The following is a 25407-nucleotide window of genomic DNA, read 5'->3' as shown; positions in this document are numbered from 1 at the left end:
TACTTCTTTCCCCCCTCGCCCAGTTTCCATCTCCTCTCAGCGAATTCCTGACTGACTGACTGACTGACTGACTTGCTGACTGTAGCATACAGCTGGCTCAACTTATTGCTTACCCCAAGTCTGCTTGATTAAATTTGGTTTTGTGGCCTGGGGGCCTTTGAGCCTTGTCTGTTCAGCTAAAGCTGCCAAAGAAACACCGGCGTTGTGCAAACCCAACTGAAGTGGAAAAAGCCTCTTAATGTATTAAAGTGTCCATGGTTGTTTGGAGGCCGTTTAATTGGGTAATAATATAATGAAGCAATCTGACCACGCAATCGATCTGACCACGCAAATTCTCCCATTTAATTTGCTCAAATTTGAGGTTGCATTGATAATACAGCTTTTTAATAAAACCTCTCAAACAATGCTGTCATTGACTCAAAGCACATGTGTAAAGTTTCTGTTCTTCTCTATTTTGTGATAAATGTGCAGCTTGTGTTCATTTGATAGAACAGGGTATGCAAATGCCTCGTTTTTGAAGTGCATCTTATTGACACTTGTCTTTCTTTGTGCCCTTCCCACTCATCACTTCCCTCCCCATCACCCCCCCACTCTGTCTCCCTCTCCTCTCTCCTACAGTTCAGTCCTGTAACGTCAGGTGTATGAATGGAGGCAGCTGTGCAGAGGACTCGTGCTCCTGCTCCAAGGGCTACACAGGCAACCACTGTGGACAGCGTGAGTGTAACCTGTGTGTGTGTGTGTGCATGTGTAAGGGGGGGGGGGGGGGTCTGTCACCTGCTAGTATATAGTTAGAAGGACCAAATGTCTGAAGGTTGAAAAGATGATAGAAATTTTGCATGTCCTCACTTTAAAACACTTACTATGTATGCAGGCTATACTCATTTATATATGTATATTTGGACCTCATAAATATTCTGCTGCTGCACAATGCTTTAGGTTTAAAACTTTTTAAGACTATTGTTCCAGCCTTTACATGCAGCATGACCAATCAAAACCCCAGTGCACTCTATACTTTGAGCTACACTGCCAAACACACGATCAAACAAATAGATTGTACTGTGGTAGTTTGAGGACGATTTTAGGTGAGGAAAAAGAAAGGGACGAAGAGAAGAGGGACGGTCATATTGACTGAAGAGATGACGTCATATATGTCAAAAACACAATATAGTAGTGTTATAAGTTGATGCGTTGGGGATGCAAGTGAATAAAAGGTGAAGTCATTTGAAGCTTCTTTGTTGAATCTGTCTCTTTTATTCTGTCTCCTGTAGCCGTGTGTGAGAATGGCTGCCAGAACGGTGGGCGCTGCATCGGGCCCAACAGATGCGCCTGCGTCTACGGTTTCACTGGCCCGCAGTGCGAGAGAGGTGAGTGCTCATCCTTTTTTCTGTGTTGATGCAGTTATAATTCTCCACTTCTCCTTTCAGCTCAGTTTGTATCGACTTGACAGAGGCCTGCTGGTAATAAACCTTGCTTGGTATTTTCGTGGGGAAACCAAAGGCTGATGAAACAATGTACAGGGAAATATATCTTTTTTTTAATTTTTTTACAACCTGGGTATTTGTTGGGTATATATATACATATGAGTTATAACAATCTTGTACACATTAACTTCATTGCTGAGCTCTAAGAATGTTGAGCAAGGGTCATATGACGATCAGGCAATCTTTAAAAGAGCCCACAGTTTATACACCTTTGACAGAGATAAAAACAAAGAAATATTATTGCAATTAAACCGTCCATTGTTTTGATTTTGATTGCGAAACAATTCACTGTTAGGTTACTGTTAACTTTGACCTGCTATTCTTAACATAGATGGGGTTATGACTGTTTTCACCTCTAAATATTGAACGTTTGTGTGTAGCTTGTATGACTGCTTCCATTCCCTGTCCTGTTATTGTCAGCCATTCATTTGGTGTGTCAAACGGTATCATAACTGATGAATAATACTACCCATCATGCACCTAAAATAGCCTTATCAAGCTTGGGAGACACCGACCCTGCTTTTATCAACACTCCCCACAGTCACACACAGACTCTAGTGTTAAGGAAGATATCAAACCAGGAAGGCTTTGATGTGGTCATGCACTCATGGGTGTTGCTCTTATCAGTGCAGACATACTCTGGTAGTTCATTATTTCAGTGCCCGGCGAGCGTTCAGGCTCCTTTGACGTGAATGACTTCATACTGTTCGCTCAGACAGACAGTGGGTGTTCGTCTGCTGAGCTTTGAACAGAAGCCCGAGGTATGTGTGTGCTGGGAAGTGATGGTGGGGTGTGGGAGTAGGTGGCACAGTCCCGTGATTGCAGATGGAAAAATAACCTGAGCTGATGGCTGCGCTTTCACCTCACCTCAGAAAACCTTTACACCTTCAGATATTCTCCAACACCAAATTCACCTTTCTCTGACCCTCACCTTCCAATTCCATTCTCTTCCTCCTGCTGTTACTGACACCGAGGAAGAAGGAAAGTTCTTATCCTGTAATTTCACTTACCTGCCTCTTAGCCTTTCTTCTGCATTCCTTTTCCTAGCCATATACCATAGATATACTTTATGTATGTATGCTTGTGTAAAAAAGAGCCTTCTGTTTTTCTTCAAATACTATCTTCCCCACTCAGCCTCTCTCCAGTCTTCTTTTGTAGTGTTGGCTTGTTTTCTTCCCTATGTTTTTAACTGAGGCTACCACATTCAATTCTATAACTTTTCTAGCCTTCATCTTACTCTCCATCCCTCAAATTATTTCTCCATGGAACTCTGTGGCTTGTTTTCTGGGAAAATACAACATTTTGGGGGTTGAGTTTTTCAGACGGAGCCTGAAAGACATCTGGCAATACATACCCCTTCCCCCCCAACATCCCCACAGGACTGACAGAATAGACTTTCTTTGTAGAGTGATCGTGGACATTTCCTGATGAGGAGCGGAGCAAGGTATGAGGGAAGCAGAGACAGAGAGAGAGAAAGAGAGAGAGAGAGAGAGAGAGAGAGAATGGGGGGAGGAAGAGGGAAGGAAAAGGGTGAAAATGGACTCCCCAGCTGTATACACAAAGCCTGGTGGAGGGGAGTACAAACACTCTCCATGTTGCTGGACCTGCAGGTATAGTCACAGGGGAACACTTATAAATCTTTGTGCGTGTGTGTTTTTGGTGCCAAGTACGCTTCAGTGAGAGAGGAGTTGGGCTAAATGTGTCAAATTAACAGCATAATTGATCCTGGCGACAGTGTGTTGGATGTGGAAATTGAACGTTGTCAATGCATCGTTAGCGAACTCAAGACATGTAAACATTTGTCATTCAGTTTGCCAGAACAGAGCTTAGAATTGTTAGCATGCTGATTCTCAAGCTCTGAGAACTATCCGCTGAGATCTTCAATAATTTTGATAAATGACTAGTGTATTTTTATTATTATTGGATTTGTCCTTTAGTGCTCCTACTGCTCTGTTGTGTATTGCGGTTTGAAAGTTTGTGCAATTGAGTCCATGAGTCAGGAGATTTAGTGTGTGATTCAGTGAAAGGACGGCCAAATATCTGTGATGATTGTGAAGGCAGTGAAAGTCGACCAGTATGGGTGAACTGGGTGTATAGGATGGAGTCATGGGAAACTACTTCGCGTACGCGTGTTTGTGGTGTGTGTGCACGTGCAGCTGTGTGTGTGCAGCTTGTGTGCGTGTGCGTTTGCCTGAGGCGTTAGTTAGTCATTCCTCTTTAAATGAAAAATAATTCCCACCATCAGCCCTCAGTCCTATATATCTGTGAGTCACCGTTCTGCTTCTTTATGTGTGCATATACATATGTTATGTTTTATTTTCAGTCTCACAGAGCCAGTAGCCGGCTGCAGACTCTTGTTTAAAATTGCAACATTAAGTGTGTGCATCTCACGCCAACATGAGCTAATGTATGTTTTTACATCATTTCACGTGCATATAAGGTAAGACTAAGGTAAAGCGATGCTGATGTGTGTCTGCAGATCTTTGGCTCATTCATCGGCCTCAGTCTAGTCTGTCTCTGTGTGCCTAGAAAGGCTCTGTGGTCAGTCCCAATCCGAAGCCAGAGCAAATAAACCGATAATCGCTGAGGAGCAATTTTGTCCCCCCCAGCAGGCAGTGACGTCAACAGAATGTTAGGGCACTGGAAGAGTAGGAAGCTGTGCTATTTCTGCACCATAGACTCTGGATCAGAGTGGACAGAGAATGGCTGGACAGGATGGCTGTATGCTGGTGGAAGGGTGGGACTCAGGGGCAGACACAGGTCACTCTGTGGAAAATATTCCCAATGACAGTTTAGTTTCAGTCAGCCAGTTCAGAGCCGTGCTGATTTACAGCAAGTCTATAAATGATATACTAATGCAGCATGATGTTACCTCTTAATGTAGACCCCATATGTTGAGTGTTTTCCATATCCAGGTATGTCACAAGACACAAGAATGTCACAAGACACAAGAATGTCACAAGACACAAGACACAAAGTAGCAAATACAAATTCAACTGGCTGAGAGTGTTAAAATTCTCCAACATTACGTCTGGAAATGTGTCTCACTCGGCTAACACAATGAGTCCTGTGCTTCATCCGGATACTATGACTGACTATATGCTCAGAGTGAAATCACCATGTTGTGCGTTAAGTGTAATTAAGAACGTCCCATTTAACGAGCTGTTTTTAGTGTCTGCTTTTCATGAGAGCACTACATTTTGATGATCCATCTCATAAACAAAAAGTGGAGGAAATTATTCACCGGTGCGCAGGCCAAATTTAGAGGATCTGGTTTATTCCAATGAGTAGCCTCACGGGATGGCGATCAGGGCTGTCTTTGATCTGGTCTGATGAAAAATGGGCTGATTTACTTTCGCCGCACTTAAGAAAGCACTACAAAGACTGCTCCCTCCGAATAAGTAACTCATGTCCCATGAGTGGAAGTTGTTGATGGAGACTGGCGGTGTCTGAATCCAATAGAGTCAGCATTATTGTTCCACTACTCAACATTATCGTGATGGGAAGTTTCCCAAAACACACCAATAGAGCTGTCAAGTCAAGATAGATTTCAGGCACAATGCGTGAAATATAGAAACAATGACAGAGAAACGACTTGATGTCACAGCATAAGACGCCACACATTTGTATTCTTTTTTTTTGTATTTCATATTTTATAATCAAGTATACGCAAACTCATAGTAATTCCTGATAATTACTGTTTTTAATCACTATTTTGTGTAGATGTTTCCATGTAGTCCTGTCACACAGAAGTTAGCTTCAGGCTTCAGGCCTTCAGATCTCTGTGGATTGCTGAGCGCTTATCTTTCCCATTTCCATTCTCCCACAGTTGTTATATCCTGTGTGTGTGTGTGTGTGTGTGTGTGTTAAACATTTAGTCACGTTTGAGCGACTGCTTTTGGTGTGGATGAAATGAAAGCGGCAGACTCCTTGAGAAACGATCAGGGATAAGAAAAGAGTGATTTCAAGCTTGTTGATTATGGCGCTGATAAGACTCGCAGAGACTGTTATGGTTGGCTACAATGACAATAAACCTCTAAACCTCCCAAACACACACACACACGTTCACACTTGCACACATGCACACACGCACACACACACACACACACACACACACACACACACACACACACACACACACACACACACACACGCACACGCACACAAACATGCAACAAAAACAAACAAGCCCACACATCTGAATCATTTATTTAGGTCCACATCAGCCGAGGACACACGGACACAAATCATGAATTCCACAAGACCCGCCAGACATGTGCTAAGTCTGCACACAACAACCAAACATTAACACACACATGCACAGAGGAGAATTAGAAAATGTCTTTATTTTTAAACAGGTGAGTAACAGTATGACGTTTAGAGTATGTCTTCCAGCTGTATAAAGTCTAGAGAGGACATCCGGTCTTGACAATAAACACACACACACACACACACACACACACACACACACACACACACACACACACACACACACACACACACACAGACGGGCAAGTCTGTCGACATGTATATATGTTTCTTCTCTTGATTCATTTGACCTGTTGACCCCTTGTCAAAGGCAAGTAAGTATAAATGATAATTGCTTCATTTTTATGTGATCTACTCATATTTCAAATGTCTTATCTTCCCAGACATCTTCTCCTGGAAGTTTTATAAATACTTCAGCAGTTATTAATGAATGTGAAATAGGAATTTCCCTTTCTCTTCTGCCATTGTTAGTTCCCTCTCCTTCCCTTCTAGTGCTCGAGTCAATGCCCCCAGAATCTCCCCGATCCCACAGCTGGACGGGGTTGATGGGAAAATGTTTTCCCAGAAGGGTTTGCGTTCCAGGCAGGATTAAATATTTTCTCACCTCAGTCTTTAAAGTGTTTTTATCTTCCTTTCATCTAACTTTCTTCAGAGCAAAGAGTAATGTGCTTTGATGTGATCACATAATTTTTCTTTTACAATATTAGATTATTATGGGGTTGGCTTCACCACAAAAACATCATCATATGTGAAGGGTCAGACCCTGTTTACATCCTCTGATATGATGTATGTAGACTGATTTAGGTGACAGGTTACAAGTGCTTTAAGGAAACTCTGGGCTGAGTTACAGCCATTCCTTGAAACCTTTATTAGACGTGCTGATGTTGGTGAACTTACAGGATTTTGAACTTGTTAGAATGAGAAGACTCCAGTGAGTCTAGCACAAAGTGGACAAGTTCTCATCGGAGTAAAAGGACTTAATTCATTGTGATGTGTGCTGGTTATGAACCAAACCGGAGACATCTGGATGAGAGACAGAGGTTGCTAACAGTGGCTTTAGAAGCAAGGAATGGACAGCGGATAGAAGACAGGATCTGGAGAATGTGTTTCATCTATTGAGCAATCTGAACACTAATTAGACCAAATTACTTCCGAATGTTGTCAGCAGGACCGAGTCAGGATGTTGGATTGCTCGCTTGTCCTGATCTGCCCCAGCCAATGCTCGCACGTGTTCGCTCACTTTATATGCATAACAATCAGACGTGTGTGTACCAAACAAAAGCCTGAACACTTGGAACACACATGTTGATTGGGACACTGTGAGACAGGCAGCATTTCTTCACTGTTTGTTATTTTGTGCCTTTTAACCAAAGCCGTGTTGCTGCTCCAGTCTTTAGTTTGGCTCGACGCTGCAGCTTGGAGAGGTTTTGTGTTTTCCTTCAGGTAAAGACGTGTGTAAGAGAGAGAGATGAGTGGGGAAAGGAATGTATATTTAATTTAGTGCACATGCATAGTCTGCTGGACTTGGCTGCTGTGTGCTACTGTCTACTGTTGCTGGATGATCAGAGTGTGGGAGAGTCCAGGCTGTCTTTTCTTAAATCAAAGACTGAAGGTTTGGACGCATCATTCATTCTGTCCTTCCCCTTTTCTTATTTATCTTCTTACTGTCTTCTTTAGTGTCCATTTAATCAGTTTTCTGTTTGGTTATGAGGAACTAGTTCCAAAAAAGGACTGTAAATTGCTTCATTGCAGACGTGTAAGAAACAGGAACAGTAGCTGCTGCATGTGAATGACATGTAGTGTAAAAGCACTTTGAGTGGTCGGAAGACTAGAGAGCCGGTATACAAGTACAGTCAATTTCCCATTTACATACACCTTCCTGGTGCCTTTACCATAGTCTCAGGTTTGGACCCAAACCCAGACAAACTGATGAGGTGGCAGCAGGAAGACATATTATTAGAGTTATCAGAGTTAATTAATAGAGTTATTAACATCAATGACTTACAGCCTGGGAGTTCAAAAGCTTGCAGGAAACAGAAATAAATCCCCAAAACTGCTGGAACGTTAAACACAGGAAGAACATAAACACTAGGAACCAGGAAACGAGCGCTTAATACAAGGAGCGAAGAACAATGATGAACTGGCTCGCGGAGAAAGGAGCACAGAGATTAAACACTCAAGTAAAGGAGGCTGATACCGAGGGACAGGTGACAGCACGGCTAACGAGGACACACAAGGCAGGACGGGAAGTTGTCTGAAACAAAAGAGCTGGACAGCATCTAAATAAACAACAAAAAAAAAACATGACTGTAACACTGTTTGCAAAAACTATAGTACCAAGCTGTTTTAGGAAAAAAGACTTGAAGCTATACATATCTGTCTTCAGTGGGAACAATGGGCTTGGTGAGCGTCACAGACGCGGATGTTAAAGGTTCTTAAAGATAGGAGTGTTGGTTTGGATCTTTTTATGGGATTTGCTGAATAAGAAAAATATAAAATAACGTCAGTCTTATTCTTTAGTATTAGTCTTGTATTCAATATACATTTGTATTTTGCCTCTGTGTCTATAGGTTTGTATGCAGATCATTTGTTAGTAATATTTCTCAGAACACGAGTAAATCCATGTGGTGTATGAATCACCACTCCTCTGTGCCAACCAGGCAACAAGTTGATGGAAGATCAAATAGTGTCTGATAGGCCGGCAAGGAGAGAGTAGAAGGCAGACAGACAGGATGAAGCAGGCGAAGAGAAGACAGATGAGGGAGAACTGGCGTGAGCCCCAACCTGCCCTCTGCATGCTCAGTTTGACCTACTTTACTTTTCCTCTCTCATTCTCTTTTTTTCTTTTTCTTCCTGCGTCTCCTACCGGTCCCCCCCCCCATTCTCTGTGATCCCCTTTTATGTAGCACAAGGAACTAATAAGTCTGCAGAAGGACTCCCACCATACACCACCACTGATTCCTATCTTCCCATGTCATTCTGTCCTTCAGAGCTGAGCCGGCCGCTGTCTTTCTCCACCTCTCATTGTCACAGCCGTGGCTAGCCAACCGTGCAGCTGGTCTCCCTTGTGATCTAACGATCTCCTGTTTTTTTTTAATGAAGGCTATGTTAGGTTTGGCGCCGCTGCAGAGCGTTTCTCCCACAAAGGAAGCCGTCGTTAGGCTATATTTGATTGAATAAAACAAACAGTGTATCGCTGAAATGGTTTCAGCAAGAGGTCATTGTAACTGATTTGTGAGTTGAATTTTTGCCCCGGTAGGCGAGATGATCACCGAACACAGAGACAGTTCTCATCATGTGTTTACGTGCAACATCTGTCTGCTGTGTGCATTTACTTATCTTCACTGTTGTTACCATCCTTTCTAAAAAAAAGATAGGATCTGCAATTTCAACACATCTGTCTTGACTTCCAAGAGACATTTGTGTGACTTTTGTGTTATTGGCAACATGTGTTGTGTGACGTCATTTGTGTTTCTGAACACACAAATGTGCATTGTCCTGAAGATAACATCCAGATGTGTTAAAATGTCATGATCATTTTTGGAGTGAATGATTGTCACGGGGTGATTGCTATAGACGACCACGCTGCTATTAGGTGCTTGTAGTGTCACATCGATGGAAACAGAAACCTCCACTGTTCAGCCCACCACCAACTTTCTACTTAAAGTCCTGGAATGTGCTTCAGTCAATCACTTAGCGTATTATCACAGAGATTAAATGCATAGCAGTCATTCAAATCCTATTTCTAAATTCCTGCGGAAAGCAACAATCCGGGTTTTGTTTCTTCTGAGCAGGTTTAATATGGAAATGCAGGAAATCAGGTGCTCTGACGTGAGCTGTTATGCTGCTACCAACTCTCATATTGTTCTTCTTAAGCCCTGCTAAAACCTGCTACTTGTAAATGCTGCTCATTGTGAACCGATTGTTGAATCAAAGACATGTGAAACAATTAAACTGTGAGGACGTGTTTAAAAAGGTCTAGTGAGTCATCTCTCTAAGATCATCCTCTAATGCTGTGCCAGTTTCTTTTTTCCCTCTGTTTGCTGTTTGAGTGAAATTAACAAAGAAAGAAAAGATTACTGACTTTGATTTTACAGGAAATATGCCTTCCCAAAAAAAAGAAGAAAATTCTCAACTATGTACTTAATCTGGTTTTATTTAATGGTGTGCCAGATGTGTTTAAGGAACTGAAACGCTGATTCACTGATCTATTTAATCAATCAAAAGTTAAATAAGCCACAAACAAACAAAGGACTTTTGTCTCTTTCACTCCACAGACTACAGGACTGGGCCATGTTTCACCCAGGTGAACAACCAGATGTGCCAGGGCCAGCTCAGTGGAATCGTCTGCACCAAGACCCTCTGCTGCGCTACCATTGGTCGAGCGTGGGGCCACCCCTGTGAGCAGTGCCCCGCACAGCCACACCCATGCAGGCGAGGCTTCATCCCCAACATCCGCACCGGAGCCTGCCAAGGTCAGAGCGGAGCCCATACAGCAACATACGTCTCTCTCTCTCTCTCTTTCTTGTACACACACCTGGCAGATCTTCTTTTTACAAGTGCTGACGGAAGACACACACACACACACACTCACACACACATCCGTCATCATCATCTCAGCCGCGATTCCTGCCCACAACATCCCCTTGCTAGTGCAACACAGAAGGTGTTTACATGTACACAAGTACATATAGGATGATACTTTACATCCTTTGTTCCGCACAGTAACAAAAACAGAAACATTACAAAGTGACAATATACAGATACAAATATACAATACAGAAGTAGAACAAATTAGATGCATCGTGCAACGTGTCATGTTAAAAGTAATCACAGTTCTGGTTTGCCTTGAGGTGGATCTTAAAAGTAGAATATGTAGGGCACTCCCTTATTGCATCTTTTAGCACAGTTTGTCCAAATGTGGTGCGCCTCACAGTCCCATCTAGTGGTGGCCCTGGTGCCAACGCCACTGTCAGCTTTTTAATTAAAGGAGGTCGGTCAAGCCCATTCAAAGCCTTATTCGTGAAAAAAAAGTATATTTTCACATTTTATATAATTTCCATAGCTCAATAAATTCTATTTTTCCAGAAACGTTAAATGATGGAATTACATTTTCTTTTTAAATTAAAAACTTTAATGGCTTTCTTGAAAAGTAATTATATTGATATAAGTGTAACTACAGCTGTAAGTGACCAGTTAAAAAATCAATGATCAAAATCATTAGGTGTCAGAATTGGCCTCATTTGCATAAAACCTTTCTTTTTCTTTTTTTTTACATGACTTTTAAAAGTTCAATGTGACCACAAGCTATTTAAACACATATGGTCAACAATATGTCACCGCTACTGGTTGTTTTGTAGACATCATCCTCTTTTTTTAACATTTAATAAGAGACATGATTTAGTGAGCGTGTCCTGAACATCAGTCGTTGCAGCTGTCACAATTAATCATCTGCTACATTTTAATATTTATGTTTTATCATAGATTATATAGGTCATTGAAATATAGTGTGAATAAAAACAGTTTTACATGTAATTTATGTATGTGTCAGTATCTCAGTCATTATGAGCAGGTCCCAGCTTTTACATCAGTCTTTCTCTCTTGAAGTCAAAATGTGAGCTCGTCCTCGCCTTTCTTAAACTGGTGTGTTCTATACACAGTGCATCATGTCAATGATATCAGAGTAATAGCAGAATTAGAATGTGCATGTATTAGGCAAAGCAGAGATACTTATAGCATTAATTGTATAAACATATTCACTCAAGAATCAAGCAGCTGTGACTAAAAGAGGTCCACAAAAGTGAGATATGGAGATTACAAAAGAGAAACTGAGGGAAATATGAACTGAAATGAACTTTCTTTCATCAACATTCGTGCCGCTGGTGTCCCAGAACCCCCTCAGACCAGACCAGACTCTCTCTGCATGCCTCTGAAATAACCTATGACCCTGACCAGACTAAGCAATAAGACTGCACCACTATCTGACACATCTGGATGTCGTGTCCCTTGTTAAATGAGCCCTGCCAGGCTCTTTGTTGCCTCAATTCAGCTTCTCTGACATGGACACACCCAACACCACTCTGGGCAGATTGTGATGGTTGAGGTATTGCTGGAGCCGTCACAGAGGGAGACTGTGTTTTTATTCTGAAGCTCATAGCACCTGGCCGCACTTCAACAGTATCAGAGCTAGAAGGACATTACGTTCATGTATTTATGCTGGGAAGTTGCGAATTATAGCAAACTCAAGATTGTTTAAATTTACAATTGAACGTCACACATGGTAGGCTTATACCAATACTTGTTAGATTTCATTGGCAGATATGTTGACAGGGGATTTGTAAAACACCCGGTTACAGGCATCTGAGTCCCTGCCCACATCTTCCCGTCATCCAGCGATTAAAATAATGAGCAAATTAAGTGAATCAAAAAGTATGTTGAGGTCTCTGTGCCTGTCTCAATGCAGGCGCAACGGTAGCGGCGGTGAATATATGTACAGTCAGATTGTTATTTTTTTTTTGTCAAGAGCAAGTCCATATACCAACGTGTGCAGAATTGGGAGGAATGACCCATTTGTGTTTATGCAGGTCAAGTGGCACAGTCCTTTTTTGGGATCCAGTCATAGCGAAGACACCGACACAGATTTATGTTTAGTTAGATGGACAAAATACTTTTAATGTTTCAATTCAATGTTCAACAAATTAATATGGATATATAATATAATATAGGGATGTAATGTAAAACCACAATCCATCTAGATATATGTGTAAACGGAATTTGTTTTGGTAATTCAGAAAGGTAACACATCTGGGATCAGTAACTGATTTGTATTTAGCTTCACGACTTGGACGTTAGACAGTGTGAGACACTCACTCATCTCTCCTCTCTTACTCTCTTTCACACTGTGTGTTTGTACTTCTTCTCTCTCTGAATCTCTGTTAGTATCTTTGCTCCACTCTCTAACGTCCCACTGTCTCTCTCTCACACACACACATGCACCAAAGACACCTAATTGCGTAAGAGAGCCCAGAGCAACGTCTCTCTGGCAAAAGTACAAAGCACATCTGACCATGAATCTAACTGTAGACTAGATTATTTATTTATTTTTCTCTCAGCCTTTTGGACAAAGAGGCAGAGATTATATATATATATATAAACTCTGTACCAATGTATATGTACGTGTGTGTCATATTTTCATATCTCCGGGCCATGACACACATTGACAATGCCTGGGTCCTGCTTGGTGACTGGGCAATGTGGTGAATATAAAGCCACTGTGTGTCTCTGAGTGTGTGTGGATCAGGATCAGAGACATCCACAGTTTTCTGACAGCAACCCTCTGACATGTGCCCAATACTTGGGAAAGTGACTCACATTGAATGCTGGGAAAAACGTACGTTTAAAAAGACGTTTCCTGTTGAAACATGAGCACAAATGGGATTTTCTGGAAGTGGTCTTAGACATCCCAGCCGCTGCCAAGTTACGTCTCGCTTTTAATATGTAGAACAGAAGACTGAAGAACAGTGTTTTAGCGACAGAAGGACTGCCAGAAACATGCTATAAAATGTGCGTTGAGCCATATAACTAATATAAACATATATGTTTATAGAAAAATGTTATGTCTGAGTCTTTGAGGTCTTACTAATATACTGCAGGATGCTTCATCTCTTAAATCAATAATATGCAGATGCCAGTCATTTCAGAACCTTTATCCTTTCTCACAAATGTCGTTGTCTTTCTCTCCTTCTCTTAGATGTGGACGAGTGCCAGGCGGTGCCAGGTCTTTGTGCCGGAGGTACCTGCATCAACACTGTGGGATCCTACGAGTGTAAATGTCCCGCGGGCCATCGTCAGAGTGAAACAAGCCACAAATGTGAAGGTGAGTGGATAACAAACCTGCATTATGAGGACCGAGGGGATTAAAAGAAAATGGATCTGATTTGCCAGAGGGTCCGAGTTAGGGGAAATATTATTAAGGGAGATAAAGCAGCGTAGTTCAAACACAGTTCTCACTAGAAAGAGGCAAGTGTCCTTGAGCTAGATAATTATTTCCTGATGGCTTCATGGTTCTTCTGCGGTCTTTATAGAGGAGGAAAAAGAGAAGTTCACTCTGTTATAATATTACATGTAGCAGTGAAAGCAGCTGTTTAACGTGTGCAATAGACCTAACTACATGTTGGCTTATAATTAACAACTAAGATAACGACTAAACAAAAAATATTGTTTTAATTTATTAATTGACAAAGCATTGCACAATATATCAACTTTCCTGTTACTAATGCAGAGTACTTGAGCATGTAAACCCATCGCCAATCCAAAACATTCCAAGGGAATTTAAATGATATTGTGTTGACTTACTGATGACACAGTCACGGACGATGCACTTTGTAATAACTTTGGGTTTGCTGGGATCAGTTTTCAAATCTCCACGGGTGTTTAAAAAGTGACGACATGTTCAGAGTTAAAGAAGTCCGACGTGTGCACATAAACACACACACACACACACACACACACACACACACACACACACACACACACACACACACACAGAGTGGATTCACATTACAATGTGTAGATTAGATGGAATTTAAACAATGCCCATTCTAAACAGTCTGAGCGTTAGCCAGGCAGGGGTTGTGTCTGTTGGACTGAAGCCGATGTGTTCTTAGTCTTTATGGAGGATTACAGAAAGCTCTTAAACAGTTTCAGCCAGATGAAATGTCTTCTACTGAACAAGACTGGATGTCGCAGTGTACCAGTGCATGAATAATCATCTGAATTCTCCTTTTATTAACTTGTAGCATGACTGAGAGATGCATGAGATACAGAAAAAAGGTTAGATTCATGGGAAGCAATTATCATGACACACCAAAGAGGGATTTGTGTCACAGTGAATAATAGAGGAAACGGGGAGGATGACTTCACTAAATCAGTCCCAGTTTCAGTTGTGGTTTTGGGTGAACGCCATCAATGGTCTAGGACCTACAGTCAGGAGAAAATGAGATGCTGAGCACTACTCAAAGGCATTGGGTGTGGATGTTGGATGTTGTAGCCACATTCCAGCACAGAGAGGGCTGAGCAGTTATACTACAAGGTCGCTCTGAGACAAAGTCAAATCAGCACTTTATGCACAGTGGGAGCTTTATTTTCTTCAGCAAAGGTGATCATGGTCAGAACAAGACTTGGTTAAACCCTCAGTTATTTTCAAATTAACGTGTGTAATCTAAAAAAAAGTAAGAAAATGTGAAATACTGTATGCAGTTTCCCATTCTAATTTTGCCTGAGAAACAAACAAAAAATACAAAAGAGAGAAAGAGCTCAGTGTTTGTAAAGCTTGTAAAAACAAAAGAACAGTATGACGTGAATCTGAAGTCATGGTTCGGCAGGAAACCCATGTTTAGTGATATCTCGGAAACAATCAGACCTGGTCCTCGGGGGGAGGGGGGGATTTTATTGAAATGCTCTCCTAGCTAATGCACAAACCTCACTTAGAGCCTTCACAGTGAAATTACTGAGGTTTTGGAGCAGTTAAGATAAAGTGCAGTTAAGATGTCATGGGCGTCTGATCGTTTCGGGCACAAGGCACCTAGTTTAACGGCCTGCTTTTAGTTCAGACTGTGCTTAACAGTCTCTCCTTTTTCCCCTTTTTTTTGCTTCTCCTTCCATTTTCCTTCCATAAATATAGTCCTTTGGCTCAGAACCAGCTGTTAGTGCTGAACAAAGAAATACTTACGGCATCTGGGAGACTTTCTCATTACACTCACGGACCTCCCGGTTGCTCTGACACTCGTGGATTCTCACGCACTCGTGCACACATACAAACATCAGCATTTAGATCAGATTGAACAATGAAAACTGGTTAAATTAAACAAATACTTTTTTTTGGGGAATATATGATGGGTATGTACACACAGTCGAACATGGCAGACTTGATGGCTCAGTTGTAGACGTTTATCCAGGTGACACACATTTCCCTCCACACACGCGGCCGGTCCCAGAGCGCTACGCCTGTGGGGAGCGTAACGTCTGGCGTGTTGTTGATTCTGCTGACACAAGGTTTATTTAGCGGGGCTTTTTACAGCCTCACCTAGGCCTTCTGCCACTGCTGTCAGACAGGAGTCAGCAGGGGAAGAACAGCCTCTGAGCTTCCCACAGTGGGCAACACACATGGATGGAAGCTACACACTCCTAGAAAGAAAGACAAGCAATAACACACCCTTCACTTTCCCAACTAAACGCACAGGTCACACACACACACACACACACACACACACACACAGACACACACACACACGCACACACATTACCTCACGCTCCACGTCTGCTCTATTGCTGTAATTATGCCCCGCAGTGGTGCAGTAATTACGTATGCACATAAATAAGCGTGACACATCATAAAAACCCAATACCTTCTGGAACTCCACTTTGGGTTCCCCCGTCATGGAGCAATGAGGCCCCCTCCCACTGAATAATACACCTTAATGCCTTCATGAAGGTGGGCCCTGCCAAGCACCGACCCAGGTACTCTCAGCCATCGTACACATTTATGAGTATAACCATGGCATGTTTGAATAAGTTCAGCGTATTCATTGTGGCATTGGCAGCTTTGTTGCTTTTTGTACGGCCATTTGTAGACTTGAAGCAATTGTAGATACCACAATTGAGCATGTGATTAAGCCAAATGTGTTTTTATACATATGTTTTGCCTTATAGTATAGCAGGTTTCCTTGTTATCCCTGCCCATATATTTGGTTTCTATTCACATTTGGGGTCCTCATAAGACTGCTTTGTTGGCTTATCGTGCTGTACAATAAGTGGTCTTCAGTAGAACAATAATTTATTATCGTCATTATAGCTTCATACATTTTTCTTTCCTACCCTTTGATAGAGTTGGGTATCTTTTATCATTTATTTCACAATACCTTCTTTTATACTTTACTTAAAAGGAATGAAAGAAGCCAAACTTCACAAATGTCACAAGCAACAGACTAAAGCATTTGTCAGAATAAAACAGTCTAAAATGGGCACAAATATATTGAAATTGAGCAAAGAAGCAAAGACGACTACGAAGCCATTCAATGCCAGGTTTCACAAGTTTACTTTTCCTACAGTCGATAAAACTAGAGTGTAGAACTAAACTCGTGTGTGTGTATATATAATTTGATTGGTTACCATATTGTGAGAGGTTAACCTGATACATAATACGTCGGAGCTATTTTCGCGTCAGTTTCCTTCGTAGGGACCGTTCATTGGTTAGTGCTGCTTTTGTTCTTCTATCACTGAGCTTTACAGTTTGTGGCTCACAAACTTGAGTTTTAGCAGCAGAACACCAGAAGTATATCAATTCCACTTTAGTCGACTGCAGATCTATTTGATTTGCTTCATTATTCCTCAGGGAGAAATGGTTGCTCCAGGGCTATAAAGCTTTTACTGCAGTGTGCTACTGTATCTTTCCGAACAGAGACATTTTGAACTTTGAAAAAAATGTAGTTCTGATCTGGCGTGAGGCGTACTTGACAGATGTGTCCTGTGATGTGATGTGTGCTTTTGATGTAACCATGTTTCAGACATTGATGAATGCAGCACCATCTCTGGTGTGTGTGATGGAGGAGAATGCAGCAACACTGCCGGTAGCTACGTCTGCACCTGTCCACGAGGCTACGTCTCAAGCACAGACGGCTCCAGATGTGTGGGTGAGTCTCACGCACGTGCACACACACACACACACACACACACACACACACACACACACACACACACACACACACACACACACACACACACACACACACGCATGAACAGATTTCAAACGCTCTCATTTGAGCATTTCCTCATCCTCCGGCTAGCTAAAAGCTACACATCTGGCCGCTAACTTCCCTCCCTCCATCACTGCTTCCTGTGAGTGGAGTCCTGATGAGTCAAGCTAACCTGTGGTCACCATGTGCAGACAAACACGTTTGCACGCATTGGCCTTGACAGCATTAATCGACTCCAATGCCAGTGCCCCTCTGACTCATTCATACACGCTCATGCACATACAGTGCATACTTAACTGACATGTCCCATGAAATATGACCAGGTGTTAATGTAGTCCTGCAATCCTCACCAATCATGGTAGCCACAGTGAAATACAACCAGGTGTTAATACATTATTTCAAGACTTCACCCCAAAACTGACAGCTCAGGGTCTGCCTGTTTCCCCCTGTCTGCATCACAGGTTCAGCTCAACTCTCCTCCAATAAGAGCTCCTGTAGCAAACTAAAACCTCTGGATTGGCATATATTTAAATCCATGTTTCCTTCCAGTTATTTTCTAGTTTTCATGCAATCAGTCCTCCATCATCTGTGGAGCTTTTCTGTTTTTTCTGATCTCACAGGTATTTTGTAATTGTTTAGCTTCAATGTAATTGGCATAAGCTGTATAATGTTTTTTAAAAAGAGGAAAAAAAGGTTGATCAAATTGGTAATGATAGAGACAATATATGGAGGAAGAAGAAACAGAGGATGAATAGGTGATGGAAGATGGGTTTTGTTCTTCCTCAACAAACGGAAGAACAAAAGGTGAAGCATTGGAGAAAGGAGTGACAGATACTGTGAGAAGGAACATTACAAATATGGTACTAACTGGCAACCTGAGGTGCCTGTGCCTTTGCCAATGGATGTGTGTGGGAGAGAGTGGCTCTCCAATCAACCAATCCCAAAAGTTCTCCATCTGTCTTCCGTTATGCGTGACCAAATATATATTTTTTTCCTCTTTCCACTGTTATCCCCTTTCGTCCTCTTTGCCCTGATGAGGTATGTTGCTCTCTCTCTCTCTCTCTACTGATTTCTCAAATTTGTTCTGAGTGCTCAGTGGATCGGACCAAATCTCCTTCTCTCAGCTAATGTTTGAGTGAAATACAGTAGAAAGTCTCTGTTTACTCTTCAACACAGTGCACGCGTCTATCTCTGTCAGCGTATTTTCACTTGCACTGTCTCCTCTGGCTGCTGTTTTTCTTTCCTTTTCTTTCCTTTTAATCGCCAAAACTGAAGCGTTCTCGCACTCTCACTCTCCTTATTTCTCTTACTGTTTCCTGTGGTTTTTTTCTATCCATCCTCTGACATCTGGACTATGCACCTTATTTCCTTCAGTTGTCGTTTTCAGTTGCTCTATTGCAGCCTGCTGAAGGGAAAAACAGAGCAAATAAAACAGGTGCCAGATACAACCTTAATATATCCTTCCTCTGTCCCACATCCAAAATGGACAAGACTAGATTGGGAGGAGACAGAGGCAGAGATAAGTAAACCCAAACAAAACCAGACTAGACTGGGTCAGGGCCAAACCAATGATCCCACTTAAACAACAAACCTGGGCTTAGAAACTCAGCTGGTTTCCTCCTCACATTACTGACACACTTTGACGCAGTTTCCCTCACCGTCTGATCTCTTTGCCTTTTTTGTGGTCAGAGCTTAAAGTGAATTAAAGAGAGTAAATAGTTTTTATAGGGCTGATCTCTCGCCCTCGTGTTTTAGAAGCAGGATGTATGTAGCTCTGGTCCTGGAGGCCATACTATGTGGTAGTTGGCCTGTGTTTTGTGGGATGTACTGTGCCGTGATAAAGTAAGCCAGCTGGAGCTGCTGGGGGCTCTGACAGTAATCAGAGCCTAATACCCTGTCACACGGTGGAAGCTTTAAACAACAAAAAATAGAAGAAGACCTGTCCAGTCAGTCAGTCTGTAAAAACACCTCATCAAATGAAAGCATATGCTTGTGTAGTGGAGCCACACTAGCAAGCAAGCCACGGTCTGGATCCAATTTAAGTCATCATCATCCTCATCAGCAACTCGCCCCCCGCTCCTTTCCCTCCAACCGGCCTCCAACTCCGTCATTCCTTCGGGATGTTTTTCAGATTGCGTTTGTGTGTATATACATATTTTGTGTCCAAGTGTGTATCTGTGCGTATTTTGTCTACGTGACTGTGGATATGTATGTGAATGAATGTCTGTGTGTGTGTGTGTGTAACTGTGTAAATGTGTGTGTACTGTACAATATGTGCTCCCAGACAAAGTGCCTCATGTTCTATCTAATTGGCAAGAATTGCTCCACATGGAACTGATTAATTCCAGACTGCTGGCTCATTAGTGTGTTAATCGACTCGTGCCCCTCCTTCTGCTTTTACCCTTTTTCTCCCCCTTTTTTCTGCAGATTCTAAAATTCTCTTTCACACATGCTGCTCACTTTCTAAAATAATACTCCGTCTCGCTCTGCCTTTCCCACTTTCTTGGTATTTTCCTTAAATACCCAGAAACCTCCTAACTTCCTCCTCTCCATTCACTCCTTACACAAGATCTTTGAACCCCAGCCCCCTTTCCTGCCTCATTGACCCTGACCTGGTAAACTGTAACAAATAAGACCCCCTTTTGGAGGCCCTTCAGATGCCTGCAGTTATTCAAGACCCCATGCAACCTTTCCCACTACCAGCCCATAAATACGCTTCCTCCACAGCCACCATGGAAAGGCCAGGCCAGCCCTCTGACAAACAGCACTGCTGGTTTAAGAGCAGTGATTACCTGTAACATTTTCACACATATAAAGCTGTGTCACTGTTGGTAATGGGGCTTAATTTGGGACCTGAAGCCCTGCATTTAAAGAGTCATTTACACCAGGCTAAAAAGCAGTGTTTCACCGTCCTCTTTGTTTCAAAGTTTAAGCGACGTATCTCTGACCATACCCAGCATCAGTGGTGGGCGTTTGCTCTGGATCTGTTGCACCTGTAACTACCTGTAGCAGTGAGGTCACATTGTACTGACACACCCTGGGGTACGCCGGTACATCACTACAGCAAGAGTCAAAACCACTAAAACCAAAAAAAATGAAGCTCCTGTTAAGTTGTTCTATACAATTTTATTTGGGTAAATATTTCGCAAAAGGTTCTTTTAAATTATAATAATTACCTGTTAGAGGTTACACCTACCTTTTCTTAAAACCATCACTAACAGTTTTCATCTTAATCTCTAAAATGAAAATACGCCACTACATACCAATATCTAAAAAATCAACACAATGAGAAAATATACTATGTTTTTTTTTTTAAACTCTGCATTTTTTATTTGATCCTTCATATGTCCATACAGTAGAAATACTTATATTTAAAATGATGTAATGCCAAAAACGCATCAGCCATATGTATCTTGTGCTCAAATTCTGTGAACCCGTCTCCTCTTCCTTCAGATCAGCGCGTGGGCACCTGTTTCTCCGCTCTGGCTAACGGCCGCTGTGCTGCGGAGCTGAACGGTCAGTTCACCAAGATGCAGTGTTGCTGTGACACAGGACGCTGCTGGGCTTTGGGACAGATCCCTGAGATGTGCCCCGTCAGGGGGTCTGGTGAGTACACAAGACAACCAGATACACAGAACAGAGGATACACGTTTCATATGTGAGCTGATTCCCAAACAAAGAGACGGATATGTGCTTTGAAACCAGTACAGAACATCCATCATGTACTGCTGATGATGTCTCCACAATAGATTGTCCATGACTTGGCATGAGCATAGGCGGTCAACAAAGCCATGAAAGCGAAAACATTTCACAAGACAGATGAGTTTAACACATTGATGTTAAACTAGACAACACTGACACAGAGAGTGCTTTGAGTGTGTGTGTGTGTGTGTGTGTGTGTGTGTGTGTGTGTGTGTGTGTGTGTGTGTGTGTATGTGTGTGTGTGTGTGTGTGTGTGTGTGTGTGTGTGTGTGTGTGTGACAGCGAGGGAAGAGCATCCACTCAGACTGATGAGCATGATGTCGTGAGCAGAAACTGAACTGAGAAGATGGGAAAGATTAGTGTGAAGATAATGACCCATCATCTCCTTAGTCAAGCTGGAAAGAAAAATCTTCCTCTGCGTGATATTGTGTGATCTCAAACTGAGTTACAGAATGTTCTGTTTTCACTGGCACTGCGGAAATATGATGTGTGTTTGATTTAGTGTGACATACAAATATACAGTGCTGTGCAATACTGCACACATATACACATATGACTACACAAATACGTACATAAAGTGCCTGCAGTGCATACATATATGTATTCACCAATACAAGCATACACTTCAACAATACACTAGACTTACTTTCACTGCATCCCATGCAGATTAGAGTTGATCATTATGATGCACATTTTTCTTTTATTTCTTGGTCAGGCTTTTCTCCAGTCAAAGCATATTTGAAAGCAGTAAAACAGTTAAATTGCCAATTTATAAAGAAAACTTCAGCAAAAGGACATCAAAATGTAGAGCAAATACAATAGCCTTTGTAAAATCTGCAATTTCAGGAAACATTGAGTACATTTGAGTGATCCAAAGTGCTTTTCTTGGTTGGGACAACTTCTCTGAGTATGTTGTTCTTCAGCTTCATCTGGCTGGAAACAAATTACTAGTACAGTTACACTCCAGTAGAATGCATAGACTGACTTCTTCCCTGTGATCTTTGTCTCCCTTGTAGACGAGTTCAGGCGTCTGTGCATTGTGGGTGTTCCCCAAGGACACGGACTCCCTCACGTCTACCCCAATGGACACTACCCCAACACCAACGGTAACGGGTACAACTATGGATACAAGTTCCCTAATGGTAATGGCAACGGAGGCGTCGGTGGCAATGGAAATGGCCATGGTAATGGCAATGGCAACGGCAATGGCTTTAATGTGAACGGCTTTGGAGCCAATGGAGGAGGACACCAACAAATCGGTGAGACACTCTGTGGATTTCAATAAGCCTGTACTAGATTGAAGGGCTCATTTATCAGTAGGTAGCATGTACTGTGTATTTGTTTTATTAATGTATCTCGTTTATTCGCAGGCACGGTTTCTGTGAACGACACCATTGACGTGTGCAAACATTTCACCAACCTGTGTCTCAATGGACGCTGCATTCCCACACCCACAAGCTACCGATGCGAGTGCAACATGGGCTACAAACAGGATGTCCGTGGGGAGTGTATCGGTAAGATACATGCTCTATGCTTTATAAGAGCACATGAAATGTATGCAGTCAGTTTTTAGTAGCCTACCAATGCCTTATAGGCCGACACACTGACTATATGTGACAGTACGAGAGTTAATTCCATGCACTGCACTGCCATCTTCAGCCGATTTAAGGAACTCAATACAAGTGTAGGTGCAGGTGAAATCTGCTAAAATGTGAATTATGTTTTTTTTTTCCCCAGATGTGGATGAGTGTGTGAGTAATCCATGTATCAATGGAGACTGTGCTAACACACCTGGAGGGTACCACTGCAAGTGCCATGAGGGCTTCAGCGGAAGCCCCACCAAACAAGCATGCAATGGTTTGTCCCCAAGAAGTCTCTTCAAAATACATGTTGGACATATGTATCACCATAGTATGTTTATAACGGGTGGTTGAGATATAATACACTAAGCCACATCCTTCCTCCCTCCCTTTAGATATTGATGAGTGTATTGTGAATGGTGTGATGTGTCGCAACGGCCGCTGTGTCAACACGGAGGGAAGCTTTCAGTGTATTTGCAATGCTGGCTTCGAGCTCACTCCGGATGGAAAGAACTGCATCGGTAAGGAGCCCACACAGGTTGACCCTCACATGAACTCTCACCTTTCACAAACTTGACCTGACATTTTCCTCCTGTTTCCCTCCAGATCACGACGAGTGCGCCACCACCAACATGTGTCACAATGGCATGTGTATCAATGAAGACGGCAGCTTCAAGTGTATCTGCAAGCCCGGCTTTGCTTTAGCACCCAACGGACGCTACTGCACCGGTATGGATGATTTATTAATAAAAATACAGACCTCAAGTCTCGGGGCAAACCGCCTGCTGTGTTGACAGATTTGGTGTTTTTTGAAATCCTTCAGATACCGTTTGAAACCAATTTGTGCACACTTATGTCTGTCTGTAAAATGTAAGTTAAATATCCAGAATGATAAAATAAATCACCATTAGATTTATTTTTATAGGAAACTCATGTTTTTTATGTTTAGTGATGATTTCTCCTTCAGTTAACTAAAAGGAATATCCCATTCTGCTCATAAGCTGAAGCCGACCTGTGATAGATACGTCATGTGCTCTCTCTCCATCAGACATTGATGAGTGTCTGACTCCTGGCATTTGTATGAATGGACGCTGCATCAACTCTGAGGGCTCCTTCCGCTGCGAGTGTCCTCCGGGCCTGGCCATCGATGTCGATGGGCGAGTGTGTGTGGACACGCACATGAGGACCACGTGCTACGGCGCCATAAAGATGGGTACATGTTCACGGCCGTTCCCGGGTGCAGTGACTAAGTCTGAGTGCTGCTGTGCCAATGCTGAACATGGCTTTGGAGAGCCTTGCAATCCCTGCCCCTCCAGAAACTCAGGTATGATATTTCATTTGCTTCATACTGTTTATTTACATTCTTACATATCTTTGTTAATTTTGTAAAAAAATATGCAATCCGGCTCATCTGATGCTTCTTTCAGCTGAGTTCCAGGCTGTATGCAGCAGTGGTATTGGCATTACAGCTGACGGCAGAGGTGAGTATTTTGTTCATGAATGTAAATATTCTGACAGTGCTGTTTAGAAACACTCTTATCAGTATTAATCTACATAATGCCTGTCCTCTCTTAGACATCAATGAGTGTGCCCTGGACCCAGACATTTGTCAGAACGGTATATGTGAGAATCTGAGAGGAAGCTACCGCTGCATCTGTAATATCGGCTACGAGTCTGACACCAGTGGCAAAAACTGTGTTGGTGAGTCAAAGTGGAGTAGATTTTGTTTGTATGATGTAAAACTATATACCATTCTGTTCATAGTGGCCACAGGTCATACAGGTAAATACTGTTAAGACACAGCAGCACAAGGAGAGAGCACTCATCAAATTGTACCTGAATATGTCTTTCTAAAGTTTGCAAACATTAGTAAGGCTAAGTAAGTAAGGCTGCAGCAGCAGCAACGAGTTAATTGAATTGTGTTTCAACGTTTCTCATGTGACAGTCTAATTTCTCATAGGACAAAACTGTTGAATGATTGCGCTTCCATTAGAAATGTCTTAAACCTTTCATTACTGTCCTCTATTTTCAAACCATTGCCTTCTCTCGCCTCCCTGTAGATATCAACGAGTGCCTCGTGAACCGTCTGCTTTGTGACAACGGCCTCTGCAGAAACACTCCTGGGTCCTACACCTGCTCCTGTCCGAAAGGATACGTCTTCAAGCCCGACTCAGAGACCTGCGAAGGTGAGCTCTTACGCACCCGCATTCTCTCTGACTCACAAACACGCTCATGTGTTTGTGCTACCTCACATCCACACGTGATTTGTCATTTTTACCTCCAATCAAGGCCATTATGAGGTGGCATTATTACCAGATGTGTTGCATGTAGTTTCCAGTAAACATGCGGCTCATGGAAAAAGGACACACACTGTATGTATCTGCCAAATGATGATGATGCTCCGTTTAAATCAGCCTCGACCTCAAGTGCGTGTTTGCACATGTTTCAGATATCAACGAATGCGATTCCAGCCCGTGCATCAATGGAGCGTGTCGCAACGTGGCCGGATCCTTCAACTGCGAGTGCACCCATGGCAGTAAGCTGGACTCCACCAACACCATCTGCGTGGGTAAGGCATCCGTCCTCCCAAGAGCCCGACGCACTTCATGGCAGCACGGCAGG

General features: G+C 42.5%; 1 protein-coding gene across 3 annotated transcripts in view; it reads left to right on the top strand.

The window, feature by feature from the left end:
- The window catches only part of fbn2b (fibrillin 2b), a gene marked incomplete at its 5' end in the record, with an annotated part of 54329 nt that overhangs the window by 12747 nt on the left and 16175 nt on the right, over window positions 1–25407 (top strand). For 2 of the 3 annotated variants that reach the window (XM_079221383.1, XM_079221382.1), the window contains 16 exons: window positions 619–714; window positions 1269–1364; window positions 10028–10225; window positions 13501–13626; window positions 17315–17440; window positions 20957–21109; window positions 22222–22464; window positions 22576–22719; window positions 22943–23062; window positions 23181–23306; window positions 23392–23514; window positions 23834–24109; window positions 24213–24266; window positions 24361–24486; window positions 24846–24971; window positions 25235–25354. In XM_079221383.1, the coding sequence (XP_079077509.1) occupies window positions 619–714; window positions 1269–1364; window positions 10028–10225; window positions 13501–13626; window positions 17315–17440; window positions 20957–21109; window positions 22222–22464; window positions 22576–22719; window positions 22943–23062; window positions 23181–23306; window positions 23392–23514; window positions 23834–24109; window positions 24213–24266; window positions 24361–24486; window positions 24846–24971; window positions 25235–25354 (2253 nt within the window). Of the gene's footprint in view, window positions 1–618; window positions 715–1268; window positions 1365–10027; window positions 10226–13500; window positions 13627–17314; window positions 17441–20956; window positions 21110–22221; window positions 22477–22575; window positions 22720–22942; window positions 23063–23180; window positions 23307–23391; window positions 23515–23833; window positions 24110–24212; window positions 24267–24360; window positions 24487–24845; window positions 24972–25234; window positions 25355–25407 lie in introns of all 3 variants that reach the window. The other variant, XM_079221381.1, reaches the window with a different exon arrangement.

The sequence above is a fragment of the Taurulus bubalis genome (assembly GCF_910589615.1).
Source record: "Taurulus bubalis genome assembly, chromosome: 7".
In the NCBI taxonomy this organism is placed as follows: Eukaryota; Metazoa; Chordata; class Actinopteri; order Perciformes; family Cottidae; genus Taurulus; species Taurulus bubalis.
This window is presented reverse-complemented; position numbering and strand designations above follow the sequence as displayed.